Below are 20,972 nucleotides of genomic sequence, written 5' to 3'. Positions count from 1 at the left end.
GCTAAAACCAGGATTTCTATTCCCAAAACCCCTGACACTTTATGTTTAAAAAAATATGATTTTAAGTAAGCTTCGAAAATAGAACAAAAATAAATACTTCAGCATATGCCCATTACATGTAGCATATATAAATGGTAAGCAGTCATGACTAAATTTGATGTAAGGCTCCTTCTGGCAGTTTAAATAAGGCAATTAAAAGGCAGAAAGGTCAGGTATAAACCACTATTGCATGATTTACTTAACTGGTTCACAATAGCTAATGTGGTGCATTTAAAGACTAGTGGGTGATCCCACTGTGCTAATTTTGCACAGGCAAAAAAGGTCACAAAATGGAACAACCTAAAAAAGGTAAATCAAACAGATGCTAGATGCGTGTAAAAAGTGTTCCAACTGGAAAATGGGGTCCCATCATCCCAGCCACACAAGGTTGAAACTGAGGTCCCATCAAAACTTAAAATTGGGGTCAAAGGCAGCTCCAAGACCCTTAATCCAGCACCCGAGGTCTCTTGTAATCGATTTTTTTTTTTAATGCAACAAACACTTCCCCAAGTTGTTGATCAAAACAAAACCGGCATGTACATGTAATTAAGTTCTCACAGAAGTACTCACGGGTTTCAATGTGACGGTCGATTGACTCTTTTCATGTTTTCAATGAACAGACTATGTTGTGATTATAATGTTTACACTGAAACGGAATTAAAGGATTAGAACGTGACTTTCACACAGGAAGTCGTTTAATTGGTGTTTATTTCATTCTCTGTTGCCACCTGTTAACATTTACCAGAAGTTTTCATTGATCGCTATTTCACCAGACTGTTTATTTACAGTATAATGACAACTATTTATCCTAAAAACTTACATAATATATGATATCTTTAAACAGAGGTCTCGCTAGGATTTTAAAACTGGGTCTTTCTGCCTCTGAATTCAATCACTAAATATCAGTATATTTTCTCACTCGGCCTTAAAGTCAAAGCCTTTGAACTAGCCGCCTAGCTGTTGCATCATGTTCTTTTTTTTTTTAAAAGTACTCTTATGAAATAGCAACAGTACATCAAAGAGTCTTTCAGTCACTGAATTCTGTCATTGTAAATATCAGCACAGTAAACTGATCAGCACATTTTCCCACAAAGCAGGTGGCTGAAACAGGACCGGCAAATCTTTGAATTTTCCCGCGCACCTATTACATGCGTACGGAGGACTCCTGCCTCAGTGATTTTCTGCGTCCCAGATCAAAAATTGGCGTCCAAATACGCGTAATTAAGCGTTTTCGAGATCTCTGAAATTAATTCTTCTCAAGAACTTGCAAATTGCAAAATATGGATTATATTTTTACGGGCATTAATCACCATTTTCGATGATAAAACGAGCAGTGTATCAAGGTTTAATTTATCAATTCTTATCGTAATTTTTTTCATGTTCAGCATATTTTAAAGATATTTTAAATACATTTTGTCTGGAAAAAATTGGGGAGCCAAGACGGACACCGCGTTATAAGCGGGATCGCGAGTTATCCGGGCGCAAGTTATCGAGGGAGAGGTGTAGTTGCTATGACCAAGAATCTTTAACAAAAACATACAACGATGTTAAGGAGAAGGAAATACTGATTCATATTAAAATTATTTATTGTAATAATCGCCATTGTTGCCATTTCCTGTGGTCGTACATTTCTTATCTCATATCAATGATGGCCACAAGTGGTGCTGTGATCAACCACTCCGAAACAGATGTTATAAACAAGGAAAGCGAAACGCGGTACCCATAAATAAACTCACAGAACAATGTCTGCAGCAATGAAAATTAAAAATTTAGAAATACCAACAGGGCTGAGCAAATCCCATAGCCCGACGTCCTGGACTAGTCATTTTTGAAGTCGGACAAGTAAAATTTTCCAAGTCGCTAGTCCGGGACAAGTGCTTTTTAAAAAAGTCAAGCTAGTCTTTATGTTCGTGCTTTAATCACTATATCTGCCTTTATTTGGCCAATCATGCCCTCTGGGCATACTGAATACTTGATTCTACCCCTCTTCGTGTATACATTTACATCCTGTTACCGCTTGACTGCATATTGGGCTAAGCAACCAAATTATCGGCAAATCAAAACATGTCAAACAAAAGAAAGCCAGTATGATCAATTAGCAATGTTGTAAGCGGTTTTGTTGCAATGAGTTTACTCAATCTAGATCGCAATGCATGCCTCACTATGATTTTAATCCAGCGAGTCGGTGTAACTAAATTAACGAAAGGTACTTTACCGACATCAGTGTTGGTTTCCTTTATGAACTGATTACATGATAGTAATGATCTTTTGATTAAAATTGATTATACAGATGATTAACTTCCATGTGCGATATTGTGTTTGAAGCAAAACAATTATGCTAATTAATGAGCTGTTTCAGTTCGTATTTAAAAGAGAAAATTGATGTTATGATCACTTTAGAAGTAGTTGTCACGCAAGCTGATACTTACTCTGTGGATAAAATGAGTTTGCTAAATTATTTTCGCAAGTAAGGTAACAACGGCGATTCGGCGAAGGTAAATTTGTTTGAAAATGGGAGGGATAAAACGTACGACAGATACTGAGTGTGCGGTACCTATTTCTGAGTGTGATCGAGGATTTAGTTCAATGAACTTAACCAAGACTTCTTTAAGAAATTCCTTAAACTAAAAGAGTTTACAAATGCTAATGACCATTTCTGCAAATGAACCAGAGCTTGGGGACTTTAACCCAGACACAGCTATCAACTGCTGGCTTAATACTGGTGCAGGTGGCAGACATATACATTGACATATTTTCAAATCCATCAGCTAAAACATACATACATGAACCTGAAGAAACCAAATGTATAACAACCAATGTTTTTGAAAAATTAAATTCTTTTAAGAAATAATTATGTTCTATATGTTTTTTTTTTTCTTTTTCTATGGATTAAGCACATACATCTCATCAAATCTCGGCAAGTGATTACCATTTTGGGAACAGTGAAAAATAAAGTGGGGCTAGTGACGAGTAAGGTGGGACTAGTGAAGAGAAAGGTGGGACAGTGAATTTTCTGAAACCACTTGTCCTGGACTAGAGGTTAAAAAAAAAATTTGCTCAGCCCTGTTGGTATAGGTATAATGATACTTCAAAGTGTAAATGAGCTTTTAATCACACTTAACATTGTTTATGAAGTATTCCGCGATTTGTTTAGGGCTCAGAAACATACCGGAGGATATACTGGAGTGATTTGAGTAACAAGACATGCCAGACAATGACGTGAAGATTCAATCAGAAACAGATGCAGATATCATTCGCTATGCTGTGCAGAACTAACATATAACCTTTAGCCTCACCGAGGGTATCGTAGCTAGGAAGGGTCAGAAGAAACTCAGATTTGGGAGAATTGACGTAAGCCCGATTCAATTCCAATTTTCACTGGTTGCCATGGAGCAGGCCGGCGTGAATATTTTCAAGAAAAGAAGAAAAGTAGGCTATACACACAGTGGATCAAAACCATTTTTGTCTGTGAATCTAAAATATGTTTATGAGTCTCACGACCCCGTCTCCACATGTTCATAAGTTCTGCTACCCTCAGAAATACAATTATTGCAACCCTCCGTGACCCTCCAGAAAAGGTCGCTACCTCAGGTTAGGAACCGCTGTATAACACTTAACAGACACACTTAAACACAAATATTTATGACTGTTCTCTTTGTATGAACAGCATATAATATAGCATTTCTTTTGCTGCAAAAGCAATATTAATAATATTTGACCCACCATTTTTTTATTATGTTTTATTATTCTTCAGATCGAAAACGACGAAATTATTCAAATTCAAATAATATTGCGCCCGGCAAATGTTTTTAGCCGGTAAAAGTATGAACCGTTCAAAATCAATATCAAAATATAATTTCTTCCGCTTGAATGAGCATCAGCCTGATTAAAAAATAACACAGACATAGTCAGATTATTTTTTAAATGAAGGCCTATTAACAAAAGACTTTAGAAGCACCTACCTGCACCTAAATTTCCGAAATTTTCTTCTTGCCTAGTCCCATAGCATGGTGCCGGAAACAAAAGACACGCATGCGCGAAGACGGGATTTCCAATTTTGTGGTCAGAAGACGGTACGCTTTTTTTCGGTGTCAGATCATAGCGAAGTAAAAGGTGAAATTGGGGTCAGTTTTAATAACTATTTTTTATAATAAAATAGGGATAGTAGATTTTATTTTTATGGTTTTCGGAACTGGGGTCTTTTGTAACTGGGGTCTTTGCATGATGAGACCCCAGTTAAGGGGGAGAGTGTTAAATAAAGACCCCACTTTCTACAGAACACACGCACACACACACACATGTGTGTGTGTGTTGTGTGTGTGTGTGTGCGAGAGAGAGACAGACATAGAGAGGGAGAGAGAATAGTTGCTTGTAACGACTGAATAACTGATATATTTCATCGAGTGGGTGAAAACTGTATTTTCACGAGGGGCAAGGAAAGTTTATTCTTTCTAACATACTGAAATGGCATTTTCTTTGGGATCACGAGTTATGTCCGCGGTTTGCCGTTTATGTTTTCCGCGTCAAGAACAAACAATTCGAGCTTTGTTGGATTTGAACTGCATATAAATCAATTGGTGCCACAGGAAATACTTACAGATAAATCTCTTTCCCAATTCAAAGTAAAATAGAACTTAAAGAAAAAACAACAATTCGTGTTTTATTGGAGTTGGACTGGATTCGTCTGTATCGGGAAATGGGCATTTGTACATTTTGGCCAAGTCAGCATCTAAGAATAACTTCGATTTTCACGATTGTCTTGTGATCAGCGCGGTAATGAAATTATTTCTCTCCAGTGAAATATTATAAATATTTTGTTTGGAATGTCCGGTAATTCACGGATGAGTTCAAAATATATTTGTAATTCAATGTAATTATTCTTATATATCTCGATTTATTTCGTATTTTTCCGGAATGATTGTGTAGATAGATGAGAATTATTACTAGGTTGCCATGACAGTGTGTCTGACACGCACGAGTGCATGTACCACCGACTGGTGTTGCTTCCTTGTGTTTTGATGCATGCGTAGACGTAATGGAATATGGACTGGTGCGTGGAGGCAAGTAGGTGGGTGCCGTTTACCGGCGGACCTGGATTCAAATATCCGTATAGTACGAATTGAAAGGTATCTAATCTGTACGATAATAGTATTGGTATTAAATATTGATTATGCCTATAATACAAGTCACATGGGTAATGTATGCACATGTACTCATTTTAAATTAAATATAAATTGTTCTTTTAAAATTTAGCAATAATTTTATGTGAACAAAATCTATTTGATCCAGATTATTGAATGTTATGCACATGAACTTTCACCACGCTTCTTCCAGACGAAAATCGTATTTCGCTATGAACCTTTACAACGTTAGCCATAAACTAAACTTTGGTCAACAAAAGAGCGCGTCGATCATAATCGTCACAATCGAGTGTATTACGAATTTGTTAATCAATATGCATAGCTTTCATGGTGATATCAGTAGTCAGTGGGGGCGATATTGGGACGAGGTGATTGACCATTCAAATACACACACACACACGGGGCGATATAGGGACAAGATTTATAGGGACAATGTGACTTATGATTAAAATATACCATGACGCGATATAGGGACAGGATGTATAGGGACAATGGGAATTGAACATGGGGAATTTTAACATGGTTGGAACGATAGAGAAACAAAATTAAATATTGGCCATTTGTAGGGACAAAGGAAAAGCGATTAGGCGGGTGACGTCACGGTACTGACTTTTGGCAACAATGTGGTCAGTGGCTGACCTGAATGCGTGGTGTCTTAGGTAAACATATGTATAACACTAAAATAAATTAGAAACAAAATTGGCAAGAAAGCAAATCTTTATGAGGCATATCAATGGCACAGAAAAGAGCTTATGGTTTTCTTCTTCTAATTCCTTATATTACCCCACCAGCTCCTTAATTTCTGCAGAACACTCTTAGTCTTCTTCTTCTAATTATTTTCCTCTTTCTGCTTTTCATTTTCGTCCTCCTCTTTCTTCCTCTTTTCATTTTCCTGTACCTTTTCTATTTTTTCATTCCACTTCCTCATTAGTTTTATGTCCTCTCCATCCTCCTTTTCTTCTTTTTTCCTCCTTTATCATTTATCTTAACCTTTCCTTTGCCTTCCCTATATTATGTATCTCCAATTTGAGACGATGTGAGTATAGCCATAACCATCCTCCAATCTCACCAACATTTCTTTCACCATCCCAATATAACAAACCATTTCTTGCAGCTTGATCATTTTCTCCAAATTATTACTTCCCATTTTCTTTGAGTATTCAATGTTGAATGAAGATAATTACTCAGCGCTTGACTTTATTTTTGTCAAGCACGGACGTGAACGAAAACATCCCTTACACTCACATCGCATATTAACTACTATCCACGCAAACGTACGAGAATTCATACAAACCCAAAATATACTATCCACGCACCGGAAGAAGAAGAAAAAACAATTACAAATAAACTATCCACACCCGGTAAGAAGACAAACTAGTATTAACTATTCACAAACCCTAAAATATAATATCCACACACGGGAAGAAGAAGAAAAATCAATCCCACAAATATTATCCACACACATGAAGAAGAAAAATTATATACTATCTACATACCCCAAAATCTGCTATCCACACAAGGGAAGATGGAAAAAACACAATATCTACTTTCCACACAACCGTACTCGAACGCATACAAACAAACAAACACATACACAGACATCAACACCCACATAATCACATCAGGAATGGAGTGAGTGTTTATAGTCACAATTATCCACATTCACACAAATTGGCATCCTGAATAGTCTCTATTCCAGAGTATTTGTGTAGCCCTGAGAAAGATTGTTGTTTTGAGCTCCAGGTGTACGTGATTAATTGTTGCACATGCCAGGCCGGACACCACAGACATATCAACGGCTCCAATCGCTGTTCCAGTTGATTTTAGCAGTTGGAAGTGCAGAAGGGGGATGAGTGGCCTCATCGTCCGAATGTGACTTTGTAGAATAGTGAAGACTGTCCTCCTTGTCCCATGCCACATCCGTGGACGATGAGGTGGTGGTGCATTAGTGGCGGCGGTGCTGGTACTAGATGTAGTGGTTGTAGTTGCTGCTGTGGAAGTTGTGGATGTGGCTAAAGCTGACGTTGTATTGGTTGTGGAGGCGTCTTCACTTCAGGCTTGACGTCACACCGAGGCCTCAACATGATGTGAAGAAGGATTATGTTTTCCTTTTTTCTTCTTTTTCCTCTCCTTCTCCTCCCTCCTCGAATCTTGCGCTTTCCTGGATTGCCTACATGGCCAGCACATCCAGGAGGCGCTTGGCATATTCCATGTGGATTTGGAGTTCAAGCAATTTTGCAAATATGTTACTCGTTCTTTGTAGTTCACGAATCAACGACGGGTAGCCAGACTGACCAATGCTTTCGATGTATATTTGTGAAGCGTGAACGTGAAGGAAAACAAACCATGTTAGAAAAATGTACAACACCTATATTGTCACAAAAACATGGAATGCGCTGACCATAAGAATCACTCACTCACTTTTGTAGTTACAAACACTAACTACAAACAAAACCTGACAGACTATAATTTGACAAGCTATGTAAACGAACTGCTTATTGACACACTTATATGTTTACAGTAAACAAAGAAATGAAGTGCTTGTTTACACACTTCTACATTTTAAACATAAAACAAAATATTGAATTGCTTATAGACACACTTCTGTTTTTAATTTACTAATATACAATTGGCAATTGAACTAGTATCTCTTTTCTAGAGTACTGGGGTAGCCTGAAAAAGGCAGTTTTTTGTCAACGGGAAATTATGGCAATTTTGTGTCGTCTAAGATTGCTTCTACGTCAGGCGGCAGGCTTTCCCACAGGATAGGGCTTGCTTCTTAGGAAAGAGAAGGCTAACTCTTTCGCGTCTACACGGCAGTCGACAAATCCTCTGTCTGGATATGTTGTTGCTGCTGTTGTTCTCACTGTTCTCTTTGCTTCTGAAGTCTGTACTTACGCGTCCATTCTTCGTTCTTTTTCTTGGGGCCCCGAGTTGTCGAGTGGTCTAAAGCGCTCACTGTTCCGGATCACTGGCATCTCACCTCTGTCTGCGTGGGTTCGAATCCAAGTCTCGGCTAACTTGGGTACGTGGGAAAACCTGCCAGTAGCTTCTCGTGGGTCGGTGGTTCTTCCTTGGGTTTTCCAGGGTTTTTCCTCCACCAGTTATACTGGCCGCCATGCGTAGCCTATCTTGTGCTGAAACATGGCGTTTAACCCTAGAACAACAACAACAACATTCTCTTTCTTTTTTTTTTCTCTCTGAAGAGCTCTTCAATCAGATTTTTGGTCACTTTCAACATTCTGACATTCTCTATCTCTTCAGGCTTGGGTATCAGGATTTGCCTGACACGATGTAAATTGACGTAAGCTTCGTTCAGCTTGGCTAGTGTTGAACACATCTTCATAGGAGGATGAGTCAACAATGGATCGTCAGACTGGAGACTGCTTCGCTTTATATCGTTCAAGCGAGGACGCGATATAAAAATCCCTACGATTTTTTGTGTTCGGTCGGAACGCTATGATAGTTGATTTTAGGGTGAGGGATAGAAAGAAGTTAAAGATCATGTATGTTTAAAACAAACTGAAATCAAACTACAGACATCTTTAAAAAAAAAACAAAAAAAAAATTTGTGTTCAAATAACAAAAAATTACAAATTAACAATAAAACAAACAAATTAGTTCGTGCAAGGCTGACAATGTTGTGAAATGAAGTGAGATTTCCACGAATGAAAGTCATTGGGTCATCGATGTACACTACGTTTCTAAATAAAGACAACATGGTCACAAATCCATCGATCTACTTTGTCATCGTTTCTAGAAGGATGACTATAAAAATAAGTCACTAAATGATCTAATGAATATCCAAGACTGCGTTGATGAAGAAAATACACACAATATTGTAGACACACTATGTGATATGTGCCTTTTAATTTAATATTATTGAATCGTGTCGTATGGACATTTGTATCATAAAGTCTATGATGTCGTCTTCGAAAGGTGGCAAACCATACGAATCCTAATACTCCACACAACCATCACGGGGAACGTATACGGCTATCTAGTAGGTTCCTGGGAGATGACTGTCGTCCTGAGGTTTGCGATGAGGACGTTCATCTTTATCACACATTACATGATTTCAAGAAGCATAGCCCGAACTGTGGTTCAAAGGGTAATAAAGTTCCCAGGTATGCATTTAAAAAAATATTATATACAGGTAATGGTAATTCATCAATTGAATCCGAACCATTCGCTTGAAAATATATGACAAGTAACCGTTTCTTTGATTCGTCTCTGCACAAGAGAGGTTCGATATGATGGATCTCTAAAAGCATCAATGGAGAGAAATGATTACGCAAGTCTTTATACCACTGATGCAACACTGCTTCTTCCGCGATGAGACTCGAAGCTTCGTCCAGATACTCGTCCAGTTATTTTTCTTGACTCGTCATCAGATATATATAATGTTGAATTTGACTGGGATGATTGTTTTGACATCCATATCAATTTTTCTTGATCATTTGCATAATATTTATGCCTTATTATTTTGGGGTTTTTTTTGGCAAAACAGGAGACAAAATGTTGTTATTGTTCTGGCCATCTGGACCTCATCACTGACCTCTTCGTCTTTGTCTTGGAGTTCCGCTTCCACGGTATACTCTCATTCCATATCCATAGGTTATTTAACATTCAAAGAGGGATTACAGTCTCCCATTGCTTCTAATAACATATAATGAATTCTCTTAAACTGTTGATTTCTATGTTATTATCGAATTCGGCATGAAAAATGACTTTGATGGTGATGTTTACGGGTGTTGGCTTTGCAAACGTCATTTCAGACGTCAGGTAATTCTTCTACACATCGTACGTAGAGTCTGGCTTCTTGAGTGACTGTTTTGTAATAGGCAGACTCGTCTATCAAATGGATAGCGGCACTGCTACGATTCAGTCTCAGGCGGATATCCACTCCGTTCAGCTAATTATATTGCCCAATAATAAAATAAGTTGTCCCTATATTGTTCCATTCATGTTAGAATTCTCAATGTTCAATTCCCATTGTCCCTATGCATCTTGTCCCTATATGGCCCTATGGTATATTTTACTTGTAAGTCCCATTATCTCTATAAATACTGTCCCTATATCGCCCCAGGGTGGGTATTTTAATTATGTCTCATTGTCTCTATATTGCCCCCATTAACTACTGACATCACAGCGCGCGACTTTCGATCCGGATTGTACTAGATCACACCTTCTGGTTTATTTTCGTCGAAAAATGTCTACGCAGTTTAATATTATGTTTCCCGTATGCACCTATCGGGGCAACTAAATAGTGACTATCCAAAGGAATATGGACAAAAACCAGTCCAAATGAAGTGAATACCTGCAACTTAAAGGTATGAAGAATTAAATTGTAAAATGTAACCCCCATTACAGAAATAATTGGTGTTGAATGCCTACATGAACCGTGTGACTTGTACTATAGTATTATTCAGCACATACCTGTAAAATCCAGGGTTAGCACCTTTCGTCCTATTTCTTCTCTCTCTCTTTCTGTATATATATATATATATATATATATATATATATATATATATATATATATATATATATATATATATATATATAAAGAATACAAAATATATGGCGAACTACAGTCCTTTAAAGTGCACGGGATCAAGCACAGGATCTCGTGTGTCAGAGATTGATTAATGAAAATGTAAAAAAAAAAAAAATGACAACGAACAGTGCAAAACCAGTTAGATACTAGTTTTGCACTGTTCCTTCCAACTTATTACATTCATATATATCGACAACTTGGGCTTAACGATTAGACCACACGGCCGGGTACGTTTACATTATTAAGAGAGACAAAATCATACTCATGCTGTGGACGCAGATTCTTCGTACCGGTTAGGTTCATTTTATAATTCTTTTTACGTGAAAAAAATTACGATTTCTAATCTATCCTTTTGAGAATTGTTAGGTCAGGTGGAAATATTAACATTTTTAAGTGTCTGGAGACTAATGCAGATAGAAATAATGCAACAGTGTCTAAACATATAAACCTATAATGCAACAGCGACTAAACTTATAATAAATCTTAAAGGACCGTTTTAGTTCGTAACCTGAATTAAAAGTTATTATTCAGTGATGCACAAGGTTTTTCATCAACATTGTATATATAGGAATAGTGAATTATATTAATGGACAAAATAAGGAGTAAATTTTTTATACCTTTTGGGAACCTTGGCGAGCAACAAAATATAGTAATGGAACCATTTGAGAACAACGCATATAATGTTTTAGGTAGATTTGACAGGAAAAATAGAAAGTATTCGACAATTGAGTTTTGGAAAGAAAAGCTATCCATTATTCAACAAATTTCATCAATTGTATTCGAAAATAGCACAAATGTATTTATATCAAACGAAGATTCAACACAATATTTATTTAATAAATCTCCAAAATAATGTACTGAAGTGATTGTAAAATACAATAGCATGCATCGGATTCAACGCCACGACCTTGTATTGCGTTAAAGTGTAATTTCTCACGTGAAGATCTTCTATTATTTCAAGTCAACGGAGTGAACACAATAGACATAATGTAGATTTACGTACAGACCCTTAGACCAATATGTATTCATACTCCATATCAATCGGATTATTTACCCAGACTCCGAACAAAACGCTTGTGTGTTTTGTACTTATTATGCACCCCCTCCTTTGTGCTTTCCCGATGTTTAACATGTACAGTATACCGTATAAATTAAATTCAAAAGAAACTAGGAGTTATACCTGTTCGATTCTGTAAATTGAAAAATATCGATGTACAGACGACGGTGAAATCCTACAAAACTTCAGGTTTGGGTATGCGATGTGGAAAAATGGATTGAACATGCTTATCGATCACCAGATCAGCAATAAAATCAAATGTGTTTATAACGAATAAATGATGGGCCATTGATCTTGTATGAAACAGCAGTAATTAATTAAGATGTATTATGGACATGTTTAAAATATTGATGTGACTTTTGTATTACATTTTCCAGAAATATCATGAAGCAAATAAATCCCAATGTTTATGTTGACCGTTCACGTTATTGTCTCTCTTCTGTACGAAGGGATACTGAAAAGTATTCAGCATATATTACCGTATTTGCTCACATATAAATCGGACAACCTGCAAGTAGCCTAGATCCCGAACTGCCGTCGCAAAGCTCACCGGTATATAAGGATCTATGTTGCTTCTTGATCTTGCACTTCTAAAAAGTGCACATATCCCTCTCTGTTGGCGCAATACTTGACCGCAGGTCTGGTTCTGAGCAGTGTAAGATTAGGCCCGATCTATAAGCGAGTATATGCAGTAAATGTAAATGTAGAAATAAATTTTTAAGTAAATAAAAGTGAGAATACTCTCTTACGTCCTTAGGAAACCAATGAAGTACAAAAAATATGACGCTCGTGTACTCCGTGTGGAAAAATATTTCACATCCAAAGTACTTAAGTTAACCAGAATATGTGTAATTTTTGGCTTTTTTTATTCGCTTCTTTATTTTTGCAAACATTTCATTCATATACGATGACTTCTTGCGAATATCCTATACATAGCTTTTATATCTTGGCAATATGAGTTATTTCGGGTAATTGGGGTAATTCTTCAGTCTATTGAGATTACTATCCAGCTTTTATAACCTTAACAAAAATATACAGATAATTATCAGGTAATGTAAGCAGTAAATTAGTATGTTTGCATATTTTAAACCTTCGCAAGGAAACCCGAGGAGAAGAAATATTTCGCGTTGTCAGATATGGTTGTCGTCTTTACAGACATATACATTTGTTTATCAAACAAAAGCTGAAACATCTGCTATTGCTTAATTTTCTTTTTTACAGGTATCACAGCAGTTTCTGGAGACGTATGGAAGAACCAAAGGAAATTCATTCTCGTGACACTTAGAAATTTTGGACTTGGAAAGTCCAAGCTTGAAGAGAAAATTCAAATGGAAGTGAAGCTCTTTCTATCTGAAATAGAAGGATTCAAGCAAGAGCCGTTCCAAATGATGGCCCCTATTCAGACAAGTGTCGGAAATGTGATTTCGCATCTCGTTTTCGGTGGCCATTTTAGCCACGATGATCCTAGGTTTAAAACACTTATGGATGGATTCAATTCCTTTCTACATTACGCCTCAGTTGGATCTCCGGTTATGTTCATGCCTGTATTAAGATTCGTCCCAGGCGATTTTTTTGGGATCAAAAACATAAGTCGAAAAATGCAAGTGGTCAAAGATTTTGTGAATGAACTCATTGAGGAACACATGAACGAATTCGATGAAGGAAATATCGATGATTTTATCGATGCTTTTATATCAGAAATGAAGAAACAGAGCGACGGAGAAAAGAATATTTTTACAAGTAAGGAAATATTTAATCTTCAATCAAAAAAATATTACTGTCAATTTAAAAAGAATAAAAATAACAGAATAAACTAATAACTTTTGTCCTATACGAGCAGGTGTACTTCTCAGTAGGAACAATACCAGTTATGTACCAGAATAGTTGGATTGCCAGAACATCGTCCTTCATCAGTAGGTGGTCTTTATTAGGAGGTGGTATCCTTTGCTAGTAGTTGCCCATATTAGGAGAAACATTTCCCTTTCGGGGATGGAGGTATAATTGAAAGAATAATTATATATGGCTGTGCATGAAGAAGAACAATCTGGTGTCAAATCCATTAATGATACATGTTATATCTTTCATGCATGTGCATGGGCGCCAGAAGGATTTTTTTGCGGGGTGGGTGGGTCACTCAATCATGGCCGGGAGAGTTATTTGCATAGTCAGTATAGTAAGCAGTCTGAAACTAAAGCTAATATTGACGAAGCGTTTTGAGCAGAATCTTGTGACTTATTTCCAGCTTTATCTGCATGACGAAACCTATCTGAATGCTGCTGGAGCCCATGTACATGTTAAATATTTGTAAATGTTATACAGATATGTCCGCAGCCCTCCAATGAAAAAGATAAGGTAGTAATCCAAAATGTTCCAAAAATGTTTCCATTGGATATATTTCTCAATTGTCTCAACGTGCTTCAACAAAGAACTGTCCAATTTTTTATATCATCAACTCCAATTTCTCTCATTTCCAAAATAGTACATTATTTCTGCAGTAAATCTGTAGTCCCCCTCTGTTCTGCCGACGTTGAGTATGCTTATAGTCTCGTAATCTGGGTATCCATGTTTTCCACGCCATTAATTAATTCGTCTATCAGTGAATTACTCACAAACTCAGTACATTGGCTCGAGCCCAAAGTCCCACACTCGAACACAAGCGTAGATATTTGTTGTATCATACATCTTTACACTTTCATACTCTTAAACCTTTTATGGCCAAAATACGTTATATCTAGTCCCACGTTATTTAACTGCTAGAATAGGCACCCTGTTTGGAACTATTGCACTAAACACCTGTGCTGCATTATTCTTCCAAACTATGACAATATGATGTCAAATTCATACTCGGAAAAAAGGTTTCGTACTTATTGATTTAAACAATAAATGACCATGTTGAATTAATAACGGTTTCCCACACCCTGTTCTTTTGTCACTACTGTTTCCAAACTAATGTAAAAAGCAGTCATCATTTCAGTCTCTAATGTTAGAAAAGTTATTGGATTCATTTTTATCCATAGTAATACTGTTCTCTCAAAGGAAACATTATGGTCCGTTTCAAACAGTTCCATTAATTGCAAGTCACATTCGACAACGTCAGCAAACTGTGATAGGGTAAATTAATATGTCGTGAATACTAGTGGCATGCAACTGTGATCACTTCTTACTAAGGTCCCACAGCATCAGATATCTGTGCTTTAGCTCACCAACAGTTTTAGCTCTTACAATAACTTATCGTTGTTCTTTTGAGATTGACTCTGGCTTAATGAATATTCATACGTATTCTGAGGAATTGTATTATAACAATTCGGGACTGCTCGGTGCATTGACGAGTCGGCACATTCACCTGCTAAGTCAATAACGAACGCAGCCTACCAAAATTGAACCAGATCAATTAATTTATATTTTGTATAATGAAAAGTTTGAAACTTCGCTTTTCCTGTCGATATGCTTGTTGTTAACTGAGTAGAATGTAACGTGTGTCTCCTCGTCTTCTTGTGATTGTAAACAGGTGTTCACATGCGAGTATATGATTAATGTCGCACTTACCATCCGATTTATGTAAATTAAATATTAGCCGTAAGTAGTCGACGAACTCTTTTCCTTGACCCAAAATAAGGTGCTGTACATGTCCATCGGTTGAACAGTTTTCGTCTCGACATTTTTCTGATGATTTTTAAGGTGCCAAGCATTCAACAATCTGGATGGAATTAATTTGGCAAAGATGTAAATATTTTTCATTTTAGAACAACAAGTATTATTTAATTTAATCTAAGTACATGCGCCTACAAGACATAGTTAACACACATTAATTCAATCCAAGAGTACACAGTTGACAAAACAATCGAAAGATGCGATTTTGTTCCTTTTTATTTCAGTGATCAGTCGCAATGAATTAGCCACTGATACAACAAGGAGAATGTTTAACAACGTTTTATTTTTAACATTAAAATGCAAATCATATTAATAACCGGAGCGTTCTCCGTCACGTATCACTCCTGTCGCACCTCTGTCTGTGTGGGTTCGAGTCTCGGGCTCAGCAAATGTGGATATGTGAGAAAGCTTACCGGTAGCTTCTCGAAGGCCGGTGCGTTTTTTTTCGGGGTTTTCCCGGGTTCTTCCTCCACCATTAATACTGGCCGCCAGGTATAGCTTGTCTTGTGCTGAAAAATGGCGTTAAACACTATTAGAACAACAACATTATTTATTACTACATTGATTTTTTCTCCTCTTTATTAATCTTTAATCACGTGATAATCCTATCAAAACCTGCATTGCCGGAAAAGAGTGTACTAATCATTATGAATATATAAAACATTTTCAATGAATGTTGTTATTGTTGTAGGGTTTAACACTATTTTTCCGCACAAGGGAGCCATTTTTCAGCACAATGAATGGTTTACAGAAGTTATAACTATGTAGTGTTTAGACGTACATATTTCCATGGCCAATTGATACTATATATCATTTAATTGTTAAAATAAAGACTAAAGTTTTGAATTCTACACTATCAAAGGCCGAATTTCAAGTAAGCTGTAAAATAAACTATGTTTACATTTTTAGTTCTGACCAAAATACATCACTGAGTAAAAAAAACTGGTGTAACTGTCACTATGGAGCTTGCAGATTTGCTATCAGTCTCTACCACATTTGGATCATGGGCCCATCTAGCAAGATTTATTTTTACATTTTTTAGACAGGTCTCTGAATAAACAAATAAAAACGACTATTACACTTATTTGATCCCTTCTTTTAAGTCAGTCCTTACATGTTCACAAGGGTTATAACTACAATACATTATAGCAGCATGCATATAGCATACAGAGTAATTAAGTTAACTACTGGTAAGGATCACTAAGTAAAGCAACAAGGCATCGAAAAGCACCCATGGAAGTACGAGCCTTATAAATCAACACATGGTTCTGAACAGCAGCTAGATGATTAATCACATAAACATTGTTACAATTTTCTACATTAATTTTGATTTGTTCGGTAAGACACCCAAGTACAGACTCCGTTGGGGTAAACATGCAGACATAAAATTCTTTAAATCTTTCGGACTAAACGGTTCCAGCAATGCTTACCACCTTAACCATAGGCGGAGGGCGCAGAGGGGTCCCTACCAATAAACGTATCTCACATGTCAGTGCAGTTTAATTTTGAAACAGCGAAATAATTTCTTTATAAATAAGTCGACCTCTCAACGTATTGATTTAGACCAGGATTTATGTGTGACAATTCTTTTATACACTATCAGATTTTTATACGTTGTAAATTGATCAAAATAAAAAATGAACAACTTATCTTCGATACATATAACAAAATACCAGACCGTTCGAATACTTTCAGGACCACGTGTCTTTGGGAAAAGATGAGTAATTTCTGACACAAAAAATACTTGTAAAAGGGGATATAATTTCTTTTTTATTTTTGTCTTTTAGAGGAATATTTAGCGGCTATAGTAATGGATCTGTTTATTGCGGGAACGGAGACTACATCAACCACAGTCACATGGGCTTCATTCTACCTGGCAACAAGACCCGATATCCAAAGTCGGATCTTTGAGGAAATCAAAGCAAGCGTTGGAACGGAAAGACTTCCATCAATGCAGGATAAGCAGAACCTGGTTTACACCGAGGCTTTTATAATGGAAGTGTTGCGAATGAGCAGCATTCTTATTATAAGCGTTTCCCATGCTCCTGTGACGGATGTTTCCTTTCGGGGTTACCACATTCCCAAAGGAATGCAACTTTTTCCAGACATACACTCGGTTTTGTCGGACCCTAAAATTTGGGGTGACCCTGAGAACTTCAGACCTGAGAGATTCGTCAGTGACAAGGGAACTCTGTTAAAACCAGATGAATTTATTCCGTTCTTCACTGGTAAGGCTTGATTTATATTTTTTTTTTTTTAAAGTCTGAATCATCCCATTCTGAATCATGTCATTAAACCATTTGATTAAATATTAAAACGTCTGCATTATATTTTTGCAATTAAAATTAATTCAAATACTATTGCAAACATAACTAATCATAGATGCAGAACGATAACAAATCGATCTTTTCAAATGGTCAAAATAACGACCTTTATCAATCTTGGGCATAAACATTTATATATCTTAAATAATACTCGAGGTAAAAGTAAGAAGTTAATAACTAGTTTGAGAAAACTCTGTTTTTAAAGGGCACATTTATATTGCAGGAATCGCTACTTTGTTGTATATCTTTATTTGCATGTGTTGAAAGTTTCGCTGTAAAATGCTTTAGTCGCTTTGCTGGGCAAACAGATTAGGTTCTACACTGTCTAAATTAACGTTTTGCGTTGAACAGCATTCATTTTACTAATAAGCCTTTTAAAACTTTCTAAATTTCTAGGGAGAAGAAACTGTCTTGGGGAGTCGTTGGCAAGAATGGAGCTACTTCTTTTCATCAGCGCTGTTGTCCAGAGTTTTGAGCTGATGCCACCAGAAGGACAGATACTTGATATTAAAGATGTGGATGGGACTTTCGGTGGTACTCATGGACCTAAACCTTTCTACATCCGCGCTATTCGGAGACATGACGAAGCATGATCACGAACATTTTGTTTTATATGTTCAGTATAAACGACTGTGTATTTCCTCCTCACGTTGTCACCATATATAGAGTTATTAACTGTATTCTTTCCTCGTTTTCTCTGTACGTCCATTATTGTGTCATATTATCGTTGAAAAAAGGGACCTATTTTCACAGCATGAACAACTTTTAATGAGTTTTGCAGACCACGTGTCCATCAGATAGATGTTCAGTGTTGTTTGCTCATTCTGAAGTTGAGATAGTTTTGGGTCTTGAGACGGCTACAACATGACAAGCCCTTAACATGGCAGATAAATGTAACTGACGCTTTTAGATGCCAGGATTTTATTGCTGTGGGATTAGAAGCATGAAAATATATATGCCAAGCATCAGGTCCGATTTACACATTTATCGAATTTCCACCAGTAACACTTACATTTTGAAAACGCAACTCTTACTCCGCATTGGCCATATGATGAGTGCTCTGAAAGCTTTGTTATTGTTCTCTGAAGCACATAACGTGGATACAATGCAATCGATAAATTCAAATTTACAGAAATAAATGGCAAAAGTTCAAATTTGATAATATTTAATTCTCTCGACTGGAAAACCATATGTGAACCTGTCTTGCATTCAGTTATTTGTCAGTACTTTGAATAAATTCATTACTCAAATCATCGTGTAAACTCGCAGCATTCATGCTGCAAAATTAATTTCATGCAATACCAGAGTTACTACGATTTCAGTTTTTCCGCCCCCCCCCCCCCCGCTTCCCCGATTGGACCATGATAGACCCATGTTTCTTGATGTTTTCCAACTCTAAAGTATCAACGTAAGAGGGAAATATGTTCATCATCAAAGATTGTTATTTCATTGGTGACGAGATCTTTACTTGTGTCTAATCTAGATTATATGAACACTTTCATGAGATTGTAAGCGGCTACTGCTCTATAGTAAACTGCTGCAACTAATTTTTTATACTAAATGCACAAACGCACCAAGAAGAAAGTGACTAGTATATATTCTTTTGTCAAATATTTTTCAAGCATTTCTGCACGATCTTCGACATGTCTTTGCCGATCACTTTATTCGGTTCTCTTCTAGTTAAACTTATCAAATGTCATCAACCTAGCACTCAGTGCAGATTGTGATGTGCCTAGCTTAAATGAATTTATGTAACTGTAGTATGTAAGTCAATTTGATAAAAGTTAGCAATCTTTCAATTCAGTTTATGAAGTGTATTAGTTGTGGATCGTAATAAATATGCTAATCACAAATGTCACACTGCACATAGATATTTTAGCAGTGCTAGCATTTTGAGAAATTGTATATTTTTTCCAATTTTTGTTCTCTTCTGTCTCTTATGCTATGTACTGAATCATATTTCTAACGTTTATCTCTTTGTACTTTCCATTCGCAATTAAAATGTTGAATTCCAGTTCGTATTCTTCATTTGCTAGATACCTGTGACTTTTGTTGTCGTGCAAAATCAATCACCCCCACGGATAAATCCTTGTCCCGTTTTAACAACCTTCCTTATACTGATGTGATTTCTTTGCTATTTAATAAAAGACAATTGTCTGAGAGTAGCTAAGGTTCCTCCATTTGAAGGTTACGATGTTGTGTATAAACAAATCCATTATACAAAATATATCAGGTTGTAAATCTTGCTAGAGGTCTTGAAAAGAACAAACTTGATGTTGAAGATATTTAAAAAAAAAATGAAATTAAGTTTAAGAAACTCTTCAACAATTCTTGCTTCATATTTAGCACGAACATTGTACGACAAAACTCAAGACATTGCGCAGAGATAGCAATGGTGAAGATTGGAACAAACCGAGAAGCAGATACATTGATGCAGCCGATCTAAGGAATACTCCGCATGCTAGTAGAAAACTCAAATAGTTCAAAAAGAGACAAATCTGGGAATGATATTTCATAAAAGCGTCAAGATTGATGATTATCAGCGGAACAAACAACAAACAAACGAATTAAATGAATTGCTTCATGAAATGCATCAAACACTATATACACATGAACATAACGAATACTCTTTTGAAAGGCCAAATACAAACTTGTTGGTTCAAATGAGCTAAACGTTTTGGAAATAACATTTTGCGTTTCACGAGTGTGAACATAATCTTTAGATTCACTGAATGAGTTAATTTGTTTCCGGTTCTGAACTTTCTTGTTATTGTGGCAGAAGGTGAGGGTGTTGGTTCATGTTCACTCATACCATCTTCCAAATCTCTGCAATGTAATTGGGCTAACATTTTTGTTAGCATATGAAGGGTCACCGAAAGTCATTGTCTTAGTCTCTTGAGTTCTTCTGATTTGATGCTGGTTTTGTATATTAGTTTCAGTTTGATTCCGTTATTTCGATTGACTAAGTTGTACCCACACTTGCTCACTGTATATAGAGAGATCGTCTCACCCTAGGAGTATACAATTCACTCAGCTTTCAGACTCTGAAGAAAGAGAATGAAGAGTCACATATCAACCTTCTGTTCCGAGTCCTGCAAAGTAACGAGATAAAAAAAAATAGATGTAAAGGTAAAGAAACCTGTTATCAATGTTTGTAGAAAGGGCACTAGTCTTCCGAATGTCCTGATATAAATAGAACAAGG

The 20,972-nt window shown here is 36.5% G+C and overlaps 1 protein-coding gene across 1 annotated transcript in view; it reads left to right on the top strand.

The window, feature by feature from the left end:
• The window catches only part of LOC149782332 (cytochrome P450 2C44-like), a 36,426-nt gene extending 16,643 nt beyond the window's left edge, over positions 1-19,783 (top strand). Inside the window, exons 2-4 of the mRNA XM_089933712.1 lie at positions 13,016-13,534; positions 17,233-17,673; positions 18,166-19,783. Coding sequence (XP_089789838.1) covers positions 13,016-13,534; positions 17,233-17,673; positions 18,166-18,362 — 1,157 coding nt within the window. The 3' untranslated portion in view covers positions 18,363-19,783. The remainder of the gene's footprint in view (positions 1-13,015; positions 13,535-17,232; positions 17,674-18,165) is intronic.
• Positions 19,784-20,972: the final 1,189 nt, after the last annotated feature.

Source organism: Sinohyriopsis cumingii, chromosome 15 (genome assembly GCF_028554795.1).
Source record: "Sinohyriopsis cumingii isolate HCF-2022 chromosome 15, ASM2855479v2, whole genome shotgun sequence".
Lineage (NCBI taxonomy): Eukaryota > Metazoa > Mollusca > Bivalvia > Unionida > Unionidae > Sinohyriopsis > Sinohyriopsis cumingii.
The sequence above is the reverse complement of the archived record's forward strand: the minus strand, read 5'-3'. Positions and strand labels throughout refer to the sequence as shown.